Consider the following 12,011-nt stretch of genomic DNA (forward strand, 5'->3'; position numbering starts at 1 on the left):
CGACGACCGGGACACATATTATTTGCAGGTCTTTGTACATACAAATGCCGATATCAAGCTCTCCTGCTTTCCACGCAATTCTCGCCGTATAGATTTTGCACTGTTGGCTTGGACTGTGCGATTCGTTCAGGAAAACGAAGTAGAGCTGATGCGATTGAGGCAGAGAATTGGTGTTTTATGGCCACGGCGGATTGGTGGGATTCGTCTGTGGGAAAGCTCAATCTAGATTAGCGCTGTATCTATATGGCTAGCTTTCCTTAGTCCGCTGTGAGTGAATCTCTCTTCCGCATTCATATCCACTGTGCAATATCGTTCCACGACTGTCGGTTAGTACCTAGCTCATTTGACGCGGGGCATTGGTTTCCAGCGTAGTTGCAAGCTCAAACGCCAGCAAAAAGTGTCGTTCGCGCAGCAGCAAAACGACGCTCTTGCGACGAAAAGCGACTTCCGCTATCGTAGATCTAGTTGCTGGACCAAAAACAGCGATATACAACTTCATCGAACGGCCAAAAAACATGCGCCAACGGGGAATCGGACCCCGGTCACGCGCAGCGTCCTTGAATGGGAAGCGCGTATTCTACCACTGAACCATTGGCGCGGTGCACAGCGCAGCGACGCAGGAGATTATATTCCTACTTAAAGGGCTCGTTGGAATGGGCGCAGAACAACTTCCTCAGCTCTCTCGGCAAGTTCAAGGTTGATGGTGGGCCATTGAGTAGAGCAACCGGTACTTACCTCCATGATCCCGCTCAAACTGCGCCGCATGTGTCTGACTCCATGGGCTTGGACTGCGCAGTCTGCGCTAGGGAACGGAAGTGTAGTTCGAGGAGGATGTGTTTTCTCGAGAGGAACGAAAGCAAGGACGAAACTCTCGTCCCTCGAGCTCACACCATACCGACAGAGCTACGGGAGTCCGAGTTGCGTGGTGCGGTTTGAGCGGAGCCATGGAGGTGTATAGAGAGCAGACAAAGCTGCGAACGATGGGTTGGTCCGCTGGATCAACCCAGGGCTATACGACTTGCTACACCGTGAGTGAAACATTTGTAGGTAGGCTAGGGGGTTGTGCTAGAGAGACGTTGTATTCAGTTAGCAAGGCGTACCAGATAGTCGTTTGGGTCAGATGATAGTACATGCGTTATGCTTCATAGCAGGCCGTACAGCAAGTTCTTACTCTGTTCTTTTCTCCACAGGTGATAGAGCCAATGCACATCAGCCCTTCACTTCACACTCCACTCCAACCTCTCCGCCAACATCTCCAATAGCTATCGTCCTCCCGCGAAACGACTCCAGCGCCGATCACTCCTCCCAAATGCTCTCCCTACGCCTCCAACAGATCCTTCCATAACGCCCCCTCCTCCAGAAACCCATGATGAATAACACTGACCAGCCAGTACTCCTTCCTTATCCTCTCCAACAAACGACTACTCTCACTCCCAGGCTTATACACCCTCTGCCACTCCGCCCAAATGCCAAACGCCTCCTCACACCACGCCTTGAAACTCACCGCTTCGATGATCGTCGGCGTAATGATCTCCTTGCCCGCAAAGGTACCCCACGTCACTGGATTGACGGTGTCCTCGCCGGAAGAGACAAAGTCGCCATTGGCGTTTCCGGCGAAGTAGGTGATTTGCGGGTGTTCGACCAATTTGCCTTGTAGGGCACTCCAGTCTGATGCCGGGATGAAGAACTCGACGAATGGCTTTTGAAAGACGAAGCCGTTCTTGGGACCCCATCCATGGACTGGGTCGGTCGAGCGTACGCCATTGACAGCGGGTTGGGAAGCGACAGTCCACCAGCCGCGATTGATGAGGCTTTGGAGTTGGTCCTTGATGGTGAGAGTTTCGTTCTGGAGGGGCTCTTCGGACCAGGGTATCGCCTCGATCTCACCTGACAGATGTCTCCGGAAGCTGGTTGAGATGTCCTCGATGGTCTTGGGCTCGCCCCAGAGTCGCTTCGCATCAGGTACGCTGACGTGAAGGCTCACGCCGTAGCCGTCAATCTCACCGTAAGCTGGTGATCGTGCGTCTCCAAATCGGCCGTTTGGGAAGTCGTCCCACGTCGCCTCCCTTCCTAGAGCACCGTCTCCTTCTGAGATCGCAAGTGTGTTGCTACGACTGTTGATTTTCTCACGTGGTATTCCCGCTTCATCGTCCGGCACTTCATGCGCGGCGGAGGTCCGCGTGCTGCTATTACTCGACGCTCTTGTTCGTGCGACAATCACTCGATTCCGCGATTGAGAATTGGCCATCGAAGACTTGCGCCGGCGTTGCTTCTGCTTCACATCTTTGTCCACTAGCACGAAATCACCCACCTCATCGTCCGCCACTGCATTCTCGTCCTTCTTTTCCTCCGGCGGTATCAGACCGGTCCTTTCTACAATCTGTGCAACAACCTTCTCCAGGTTGAGTGTGTAGAAGTGGAAACCCTGCGGACCGTTGCCTTTCCTACTCTTCATGCCCTCTACCATCTCACTCAAAACGTCAACTCCAACCCTCTTGACAGCCTCATCATCTCCTTTCACCGCGTGTAACCTTTTCAACATCTCTTCCGGGAGAGCAGCATGACTGAGCTTCGTTGTCCTCCTCAATATCTGATAGCTCTGCACTGGCATCAATCCAGGTATGAGAGGCACCGTTTTAAACGCACCCGACTCATGCTCCCTCAACCTCCTCTCAAACCTCTCATACGCCTCCACATCGTAGAACAACTGTGTCATGATGAAGTCCGCACCAGCTTTCATCTTCTCCACCAAAAACGGCAAATCATGCTCCATCGACTGATGCTCCGGACATGACTGATCTGAGTGGCCTTCTGGGTATCCCGCTACACCAACACAAAAGTAATCTCCATACTGTTTCCGGATATACCTCACCAGATCTTCCGCCCACGTAAAGTCCTTGTTGCTATCATCCTCATCCGCATTCGGTAATGAATTGTCGCGATACTCATCGCTCCTCGGCGGGTCTCCTCTCAGCGCCAGAATATTCCTCACACCCAAAACCTTCGCCTGCTCCAACGCCTCGTCGATCAACTTCCTCGACATGTTCGTACATGTCAGATGTAAACATGTCGTCAATCCTAGTTCTCGTTGCGTGACTTCTGCGAGTGCGAGCGATTTGGCGGATGTGCTTCCTCCCGCACCCCACGTAACGTTGACGAAGAGGGGTCGCAACGAGTGCGCCATACGGGAGAGTCGCGCATTGAGGTTGGAGAAACCCTGCTGGGTCTTGGGCGGGAAGAATTCGAGGGAGAAGTAGTTGGCGTTGGGTGGGAGGGCGGCGATCTTGTCGGTGATTTTGTCCATGGTCGGGAGGGGATTACGAGGTAGAGCGGCGTGCCGGAATGAGGAGGTCGGCGGCGAGGATGGTGTTGGAGGGACAGTCGGGCAGCATGATCGAACAAACAGAGAGTCGTCTCATATCTCGTGGATTGTTTGACCGTTTTGAGACGGGAATTTTGTCCCGCTTTCATCATCGATAAGTTTGAAGATCGGCAATCGCACGCGACCACTTTGATGGGCGCATTTGATGGGATTTGACAGCGATTTGGACCTCTCAGGATGATTGCTAATCGACTTCGATATAACTTTTCAACCTCACTTCCTGATCCTCTTCCTTTCCCCAAACAACATCATGTCGCTCCAGGATATCAAGCATATTGTCCTGGTCCTCTCCGGCAAGGGAGGCGTTGGCAAGTCCAGCGTCACCACCCAGCTCGCCCTCTCTCTCACTCTCCAAGGACATTCTGTCGGCATCCTCGATGTGGACTTGACCGGACCCTCAATACCACGCTTTCTCGGGATTGAGAACTCGAAAGTCACACAAGCACCAGGAGGATGGTTACCTGTCCCAATCCACGAGGCGAACACCTCCACTACCGATTCAAGCAAGAAAACCGGTCAACTCCGAGCGATGTCCTTAGGTTTCATGCTCGCAAACCGTGGCGATGCAGTCGTGTGGCGGGGACCAAAGAAAACTGCCATGGTCCGGCAATTTCTCACGGACGTTCAGTGGGGAGCGATGGACTATCTTCTCATTGATACGCCGCCGGGAACTAGTGATGAGCACATCTCACTCGTGGAGACCTTGTTGAAGTCCGCGACGTCCGAACAGATGGCGGGAGCTGTCATTGTTACGACTCCACAGGCGATCAGTGTCAGCGATGTCAAGAAGGAGATCAACTTCTGCCGCAAAGTTGGCGTTGGCATCCTCGGCGTGATCGAGAACATGGCCGGATTCGTCTGCCCGAACTGCTCTGAGTGCACGAATGTCTTTTCGAAAGGAGGTGGGCAGGCGATGGCGACGGAGTTCGAGGTACCGTTCCTTGGAAGTGTGCCTATCGACCCCATGTTCATTCGGCTTATTGAGGAGGGCAAGCGCCCCAGCTATCCCGAGGGCACGATCATCGAAGGCCGCGACATGCAACAATCACAGCCGGATGAAGGGAGCAAGGAAGGATCCTTGGTGGAGAAATACGCGGCTTGCTCACTGTTCCCACTTTTCGAGGGATTTACGACGCAGCTCACGACTGTTATCGAACGATGAGAAAGCGGGATTCCAACTCCGCCGAAGCAACTACGACTTACAACCACAATCCGTGCCACGATACGCCAGGACAATTCGCGGGCCGGCCAAATGTTTCCCGGAAGCCAAACCGAATCACCAAACATCAACGCCGTTCCAATTGGCGATCACGTCCCGTGTTCCAGATTAAGCGAAAATCTTGAATGTGATTCTACACACGCAAGCCATCGGCTTCTGTGCATGATAAGCCTCGTTTGACTCCGGGTCCTCGCCTCGTTTTGACGCACGAGCAACTATCCAGCCAACGAAGCATGGCTTCGGCGTCGCCATCACCGGCAGCACGGCAGAGGAAGCTGTCCGAGCAGCGCCGGTCGATTAAACAATGAGGAGGAACTCGCGACCGTGGCATTGGTGGTGCGATCGGCAGAACTGCGATGTTTTGCGATTCACAAAGGTGGGAGTAGTGCTGGTGCGAAGTCCGGTCAGTGTGGATGGAGGATAGATATGGAAGGAAGGGTGGAAGTCATTGACAAAATCGCGTTTGCAGGCCTGTTAGTCGAAACAATCTTCCTTTCTGATGCATCGATCGCCAGTCTATGCTTGCTGCTGGACTCAAGTCACGCTCGCTAGAAGTGATCACAGTGAACAAGGAATGGCACAACAAGACGACAGTCGATGAATGAGAGTGATGTATGCGGCATTGTAGGCACAAGGTTCTTGTGTTTGAAAGACCGAGCTGGATGTTGGACACCTTCGAGGCGCTCCGAGAATGAATCGCTGTTCGGCGACCGGGTCGAATAAATTTACAGTCTGCCCGACATATATCGACTTGAGCCTCTCCATGTCAGTGATACTCGCTGAAACTGTGCGTTACATCTCGACGCTGGACATATTGCCAACAAAATCTTGCCCACAACCATTCGCAGCCTGCTTGTATTGACTGCCATCGCGACACCCTGCTCGGAACTCCAGAGCATAGCAAAGCTGTGAACGCTGTCTCAACCATGTACCGTGTGACCGCAGGAAATACGGGTAAGGAGTGGTGAAGCTTGTGCGACCTCGACGGCGTTACTCAAGATTGCGGGATTCGTCGATCGGACAACCCTCCACGCATTTCGGGTCGATACTTGGGTCGAAGCATCCTCAGTATCCGGTTCCCAGTTGCGCAGTGTTCTACCAAAGGCTCATCTTCGGCCAATCCGGAATCCAGATCACACGTCATGCCCGCACCCAACTCTCTCATCGTGCCGTACGATGTTCTCGCCCGCCGCTGCAGGTATAGCGCTGATGTGTTTCGAACGGATCAAGATGAGATTCTCCAGCATACACCGGGTATGCTGGGACACGAATCTTGCGGCGTCGTTCCTATACCGTCGATTTGAGCAGCCGCTGTATTCGCAGTGCCGGTCATGGCAACGCCGCATGGCATGCTCTTGAATTCGACGAAACAGAGGAGTCGACTGCAATAGTACAGCGCGGTCAACGCTCGCCCGCCTCCCGACCTCGAGCTTCCTGAACCTGGGCTCCAGCTGCGACCGCATTGGCCTTCGGCCTGTTATTGCGGTACATGAAGAATTGAACAAACACTGCGAAGTCCAGGAAAAGGGTTCCGAGACTTCCGATCAGCCAGCTCAGGTTGACGAGGATGTATTGACCGTAAATCGCGGGCGCTTCGCCCGGCTGGCAATGGCTCTCCCTCCAGTGTCCACGATGATGCTGGCTGCAGATCGGCTCGAAGGCCAGAATTGAACAGACGAATGTCAAGTTCCCAATGCAGGCGAAGAGGAAGAACAAGGCATTCAATCCCTCGGTAGACTTCCGGCGATAGTTGAGCAGGAGTTGAGGGACACGGCTGCCCAGATACAGCACGGCACAAACATAGCCAAAGATCTGGCCCCAGAGGTTCAGTTTGAGTGAAGCTGCTTGCTCATCTGCGGGAGATTCCTGCTGCTTGTGCTCCGGCGCTGAAGGGCTGAGGTAGTAACCGGCGATACCAGCGGCAATGACGACAAGAATGGCAGTGCCGTTGAACAAGATCGCCTTCGTCCAGCTCTTTGGCTGTTGAGGCTTGAGTACCTCGCTCGACGGGTCGTCTTTACGTTGCGGGTGTATTGGTGTTGCAGGAGAGAGGAACGTGGCATCCATGCTCGAGAGTCGTTCCCTGAAGGAGGAACTTGATCGCGTTCGCGAATTGTACTCCACATCGGCGGCATTGGCTGGACGGCTTGGTCTTACGGACTCGGCGTTACCATTCGCGATCAAAGGCGAACGTTCAGAAGGTTCATCTGCGACAGCACTAGGCTCCTTGTCGGGTCTTGGATCACGAAGACTAAAGCCTCGGTAGTAGAAACATTGGCCGAGCAAGACGATGTCCGCCAGGGTATCTGAAGACGAGGTAAGCTTTTGTGCCCGTCGTAGCACTTCGTATACTGCTTACAATAGATTGCAAGGACAATCATGGTAGGCAGAACACCCTGCAACACTGCGCCAAGAATGTTGAAAACATCTCCTGCCAGCCAAATGACGATGAACTCCACGCTGAGACCTTCGGCTGAACTTCGTCGGAAGTTTTCGACAATCTGAGGAGAGAAGACGACAACCCAACAGGCGATACTGATGGACCCGCAGATCCCAGAGATGGCCTCGATGTCCAGATTGTAGCCTTCGGATGGTGGGAACATGATGGCGGCGCGCTTCTGAGCGGCAAGATATTGAGAAAATTCGTATGGGCGAGACTCCAATGCCGCTTTTAGTCGAGATGATGGAAGTTCTTCGTACCTATCGCCGTATGTTGTCGTTGATGATGTTGGGAGTCACACGTGAGGTTTTGGATGTGCAGAAATAGAGCCAAATAGAGTTTGACCGTGCGCATTGGCGGCAGCGGCGCTAGTATTGGAAGACTTCATGTCGTCGGAAGACATCTGTCCAGTGCGCTTCTTCTCATGATCGCTCCTACATCGCTACGGGATGAGTATGGCGAGTATGGCTTCGTGGAGCCACTGTGGGTTCTAAAGATGATCATGACCGCAACTCATCGCAGAAAATCACTGGTTCCTGGATGACGGCACACGGTCCGGTGCTCTTCAATTGCAAGAAATCAACGCCCAAGTCTGCATCCCAGATCGAAGGATATGTGGGATACGACACCCACCCGTTGCTAAGCATTAAGCAAGTTCAAGCAAGCGACAAAGATACTCCACGAGCTCTTCAATGTGCAAGCGAACCAGGTGGATATGGCATCCGCTTGGAGGAACCGAAAGACTTTCCTGTTCCGGACCATGGACAAACATAAATATGGCCATCTCTGCCGGGACTCGGAGCTGATCGATCATATGTCGAGCAACTGGCTTCTGTTACACGGCGACGCATGCTGGCATCATATGGAGCTCTTGCGTCCGGTGGCTGTGGTGTCAACTGCCGCTTGGCAAAGAGACTCGAAGCTCTCACAACCCTAACCCTAAGCGATGAGACCACTCGGATTGTCACTGGACAGCAACATGATCTGTAAAGAAATGTTGTTCCATCGCAAGATTGAGCGTCGCTTGAGCACACATGCAGAGTGCATTCGGAAATCGCATTTGCCATGCAGCCCTTGCCATCAGCTTCAAACATTCTTCTATTTGTCTCTGCAAGATGCTGATCACCTCCGTGCTCACACCGGAGCATTTCTGGAACGAGCAACTACTTGTTGGCAAGCTGACTACCTGGCAATGGATACCGAAGCCGGAGCATACGCTGCGACACGGACGGACGGCGACATGAAGGACCGCTGTTCAAATAAATGATACACATTGTCATTAATCTCTTCATTGTGCGCATCTACTGCGATGCGTTCTGTCGAATAACTCTTGACGGACTGGATCCTGCCATATCGCACTCGCTGCGTGAAACCCCAAAACGCCGTGCTCATCCGTATCCTACACATGCGAACGCTCAATCATTCAGTTCATTATCGTCGTGCCAGTCTCATGATCGAATCATCAGACTGCCGTCCATTATGATGCTGTCGAATCCACGCTCGACTCGTTCTTGAGCGATGCCATTGTTGCGCCCGATGAGCGTCTTCGTGACGATTCGGTCGCCATCTCGAATTGCTGCCTGGTGTGCTGGTGCATGATTCTGAAAGGAGGAAGTCAGCACTATGGATCGAAATATACACCTGCTAATACAGCTGGTACACACCTCTGGTACGAATCTCTGGCTTCCTCTGGGTTGGCCAAATCAAATTGACGGGCGAAGTGATCGCGAGCTTCAGTCGGCTCGGTGAAGCCGTTCGCTGCGTATGATGCGGATTGTGTTGCAGCGGACATGTTGATGGTTGGTGTTGTTTGATTGCGTGTATGGATGCTTCGCAAGACTAATGCAGGATAAGATCGAGATCGATGGAGAGGATGGTGTGCCGATCGGATTGTGCGGGTTTGGAAAGGTGACTACAACGGACAGCGAGCGATACTAATACGGCAAAACAACAGCAAAGACCCTCGCCTCCAATCAATGAGAAGCGGACATCCTGCGTCAGAAGCGGCTGAGATCTACACCCATGATGCCGTGTGTGTTGCACGCGCCCCAAAGTGAGCAAGCGAAACCACTAGCGGCGCATGCAACCTTGTCTTTCGCTGCATACGGAACAAAGGGTCGCCCGAGGAACGGGTCGCAACGACTGAGCCGCTTGAGCCTTTCGATTGGCTCGATTCACGGCCTCTCCGAACGGGTCGTGGCCATCGACGAACCTGAAAGGCATTGATCCGGTCTAGCTTTGACATGACGCAACTTTATTTCGTGTTAGCTCCAAGACCCTGTGGAGGAATGTGGATGCAGGGTCTCCGTCTTCAACGGGTGTTATTACGACATCACAACGATACTGCGTTGAAGCATATGTTCGGCCGGGACTGGAGACATCATAAGTTTACAGCGCGGTGGCAGTCGCCCAACTCAGGACTCTGAGACCAACATTGAAGTAATCGCGTGCCCATGAGCCGCATCGTTGAGATGCTTTGCAAGTTGGGTAACGGACAGGGTAAGGTTCGGCTAGCAAGGACTCTCAGGGACTTGGCAATTCCACTTTTTGGCACAGCTCGACGTCAGCGGTTACGCCCAGTTGTACAAAGACCAACCAAAAGGTACTCGGCGACGATCTGATAATGAGGAGGTTGGAAGAGGGGCTATTCGTTGACGTTCCCAACGCCTGGGAAATGGCACTCGAGGATCAATTTGGTACGTCCAGGTTGCCTTGTTCGCACGATCTATCGTTACGAACTGCCTGAACGTCACTTGCGAGCATTCCAACGTCTCGCAAGTACCGACATACTGATGACGCTCAGTTCATTTGCCTGAACACAGAGCGGTCCATAGACTGGCACGCCATGTGGGAGCACAAAAGGCCCGTAGGATTCTGCGGCTCCCACAAGTGACGAGACCCTGAAACTGTAAACCACATTCATCCAGCCTATGACCACGAATTAGCGTCATCCTTTCTCCGCGTTGAAACGTCCGATGAACTCATGTTCGCTATGCGGCTCAAAGACGGGGCCGTTCGGTGCACACCCATTCCTGTGATACTGCATCATCAGTCCATCACTTTTTATGACAGGGTTGACAAGACGTCGCCGTTCCAAGGTCGTGGTTGACAAGCATCGAGAGGAGCTATTTCTGTAATTGGTTGTTGCTGGAACGGCGAATCAGGGCGAGGTCCGGTTGACGTCGTTGCAATTTCCTCGGGTTATTATCGCGGCCTAGCACATATGGTCGATAGGATAAGTCAGTATCATTGAAAGTCATGAGGCAAGCATGCTATAGTGTTTTGTAGGCATTCGACAAGCGACCAAGCACATACCGTCATAATCTCCAGATATTGCCTCCGCTCATCTTGTCGCCCGTTTCCTGACTCCAGTGACCGGTCCTTGCAAGCGTCATAATCCACGTCCTCTCTACTCCACAGAACAACATCCGGATATTGGGTGCCACACCATTGGCATGCTGCTCAGCATCGTCGACCCAGTGCACGCGAGCAGCTGCGTCAACGGACGGGGATGCGGACAAGGATACGGAATTAAACACCGAAATGGTTGGCCACGCTCGGTCGGATCTCTGCGTCATCCCGTTCATCTTGTGCAATGCGGCTGACTGAATATGCTGGGTGCCCGCAGACGTAGGATTCGAGGTCCACAACAGTGCCACTGCGCGCTCACGTTCCGATGGACGTTCGTTGTGCATGCACTGCGACATTGCACGGACAATGGACCTCTCGGCGCGGTAGCGACGTGCATGCATGCATGCATGCGAACCAGCGTACGGGCGTCTGTTAGGTCATTCCTTGAGCAAGACACGCTGATCTTGTTGTGGCATTCATCGACGCATTGGCGTAGAGATCGATATTCAATGTCTGGAGTCTCCTGTTCTCGGGCCAGATGCTATTCTTCGAACGCTTCTCATTTCCGCTGACCGGCCCCATATGGACTATATTCAACGAGGGAATGGACTTTCCTCACCTGTGGAGACGACTTTATCCCGGCCTTCTGGACAATGTGTCGGCAGTAAGTGATGGACTCAACAGATGGACAGGGTCGATGGAACATTCAACGTGGCTGTGGTGGGTATGGTCTCGCGATGTGATGAGTGAGGATGGAGCGAACCCGACCTCTTGCTCCGTCATCTCGGGTTCAGATTCAAAGCTCCGGCGAGATTTCAGCGTGGGTTTCTTCCCGGTGATCAAAAAGCGGAAAAGAATGATACTGATTTATGAGGGCGAAGGCCCTTAAGCTATATAGACTAACTGAAACGAGCGAGTTATATAATAATGACGAGCCTTTAAGTGAAACGGTGCCTGAGGCTTTAAGGGTTTAAGTAAACCTGAGCGAGGTTTTTGGTGTTTTTGAATATCCTCCCCTTTGGTGAATGCGTGACCTTAAGCGTTCGTAACAACCTTGATTGAAGGCTCAGGTTATATGTTAATGCTCTTAAGTGGGTGTGCGTGATCTCGAGCGTGATCCAGGAGGTCCGTGATTGCTCGGAAGGTGAGGGCTCAAGTGCAATTGTCCAGCTAATTCCAGCAGGTGAATAATCCAATTTACGTACTATCACAAGCCTTAAGCTGGTAACTGCTGGCATATGGTCGAATTTACTAGTAGGTCGCCCTTCTAAGGGCACAAAAGCGACTGCGTTTTTCTTTTTAAACCCTCTCTCTTTTATTAACTTCCGCAACCCTTTCCTTCCCTTTTCCTTGGACCTTTATACAGTCTACGATTACCACACCTCACACCACACTTTACAACACTACAACACACCTTAAGCAACAGTCGCTATGGCGAAGGGTGACGAAGACAAGCGCAAGAAGGACGATAAGAGCAAGGACGACAAGGTCGACAAGCAGCTCCGCCGATCTCCTCGCAAGCCACCCCCTAAGTTTCCTCCTGCGAAGGCTGTTTAAGGTGCTATTGAGACGGTTAAGCGCGGATACTTAGATGTAAGGATGTTAACTCAAGCATTTGG

General features: G+C 52.6%; 4 protein-coding genes across 4 annotated transcripts; 1 reads left to right on the plus strand and 3 right to left on the minus strand.

Moving 5' to 3' along the window:
* Positions 1 to 1,318: 1,318 nt before the first annotated feature.
* On the minus strand, positions 1,319 to 3,327 carry MYCGRDRAFT_75203 (uncharacterized protein; the record flags this gene model as incomplete). The annotated part of the gene is made up of 1 exon (XM_003850169.1): positions 1,319 to 3,327. The coding sequence occupies one exon, from the start codon at positions 3,302 to 3,304 to the stop codon at positions 1,319 to 1,321; it is 1,986 nt and encodes a 661-aa protein (XP_003850217.1).
* Positions 3,328 to 3,632: 305 nt separating this feature from the next.
* Positions 3,633 to 4,544, plus strand: MYCGRDRAFT_75204 (uncharacterized protein; the record flags this gene model as incomplete). Its single annotated transcript, XM_003850139.1, has 1 exon — positions 3,633 to 4,544. One exon carries the CDS (start codon positions 3,633 to 3,635, stop codon positions 4,542 to 4,544), a length of 912 nt encoding a protein of 303 aa, XP_003850187.1.
* Positions 4,545 to 6,002: 1,458 nt separating this feature from the next.
* On the minus strand, positions 6,003 to 7,204 carry MYCGRDRAFT_46378 (uncharacterized protein; the record flags this gene model as incomplete). The annotated part of the gene is made up of 2 exons (XM_003850168.1): positions 6,003 to 6,907; positions 6,961 to 7,204. The coding sequence occupies 2 exons, from the start codon at positions 7,202 to 7,204 to the stop codon at positions 6,003 to 6,005; spliced, it is 1,149 nt and encodes a 382-aa protein (XP_003850216.1).
* Positions 7,205 to 8,518: 1,314 nt separating this feature from the next.
* Positions 8,519 to 8,833, minus strand: MYCGRDRAFT_46257 (uncharacterized protein; the record flags this gene model as incomplete). The annotated part of the gene is made up of 2 exons (XM_003850167.1): positions 8,519 to 8,642; positions 8,706 to 8,833. 2 exons carry the CDS (start codon positions 8,831 to 8,833, stop codon positions 8,519 to 8,521), a joined length of 252 nt encoding a protein of 83 aa, XP_003850215.1.
* Positions 8,834 to 12,011: the final 3,178 nt, after the last annotated feature.

This window comes from Zymoseptoria tritici, chromosome 8 (genome assembly GCF_000219625.1).
Source record: "Zymoseptoria tritici IPO323 chromosome 8, whole genome shotgun sequence".
NCBI lineage: Eukaryota > Fungi > Ascomycota > Dothideomycetes > Mycosphaerellales > Mycosphaerellaceae > Zymoseptoria > Zymoseptoria tritici.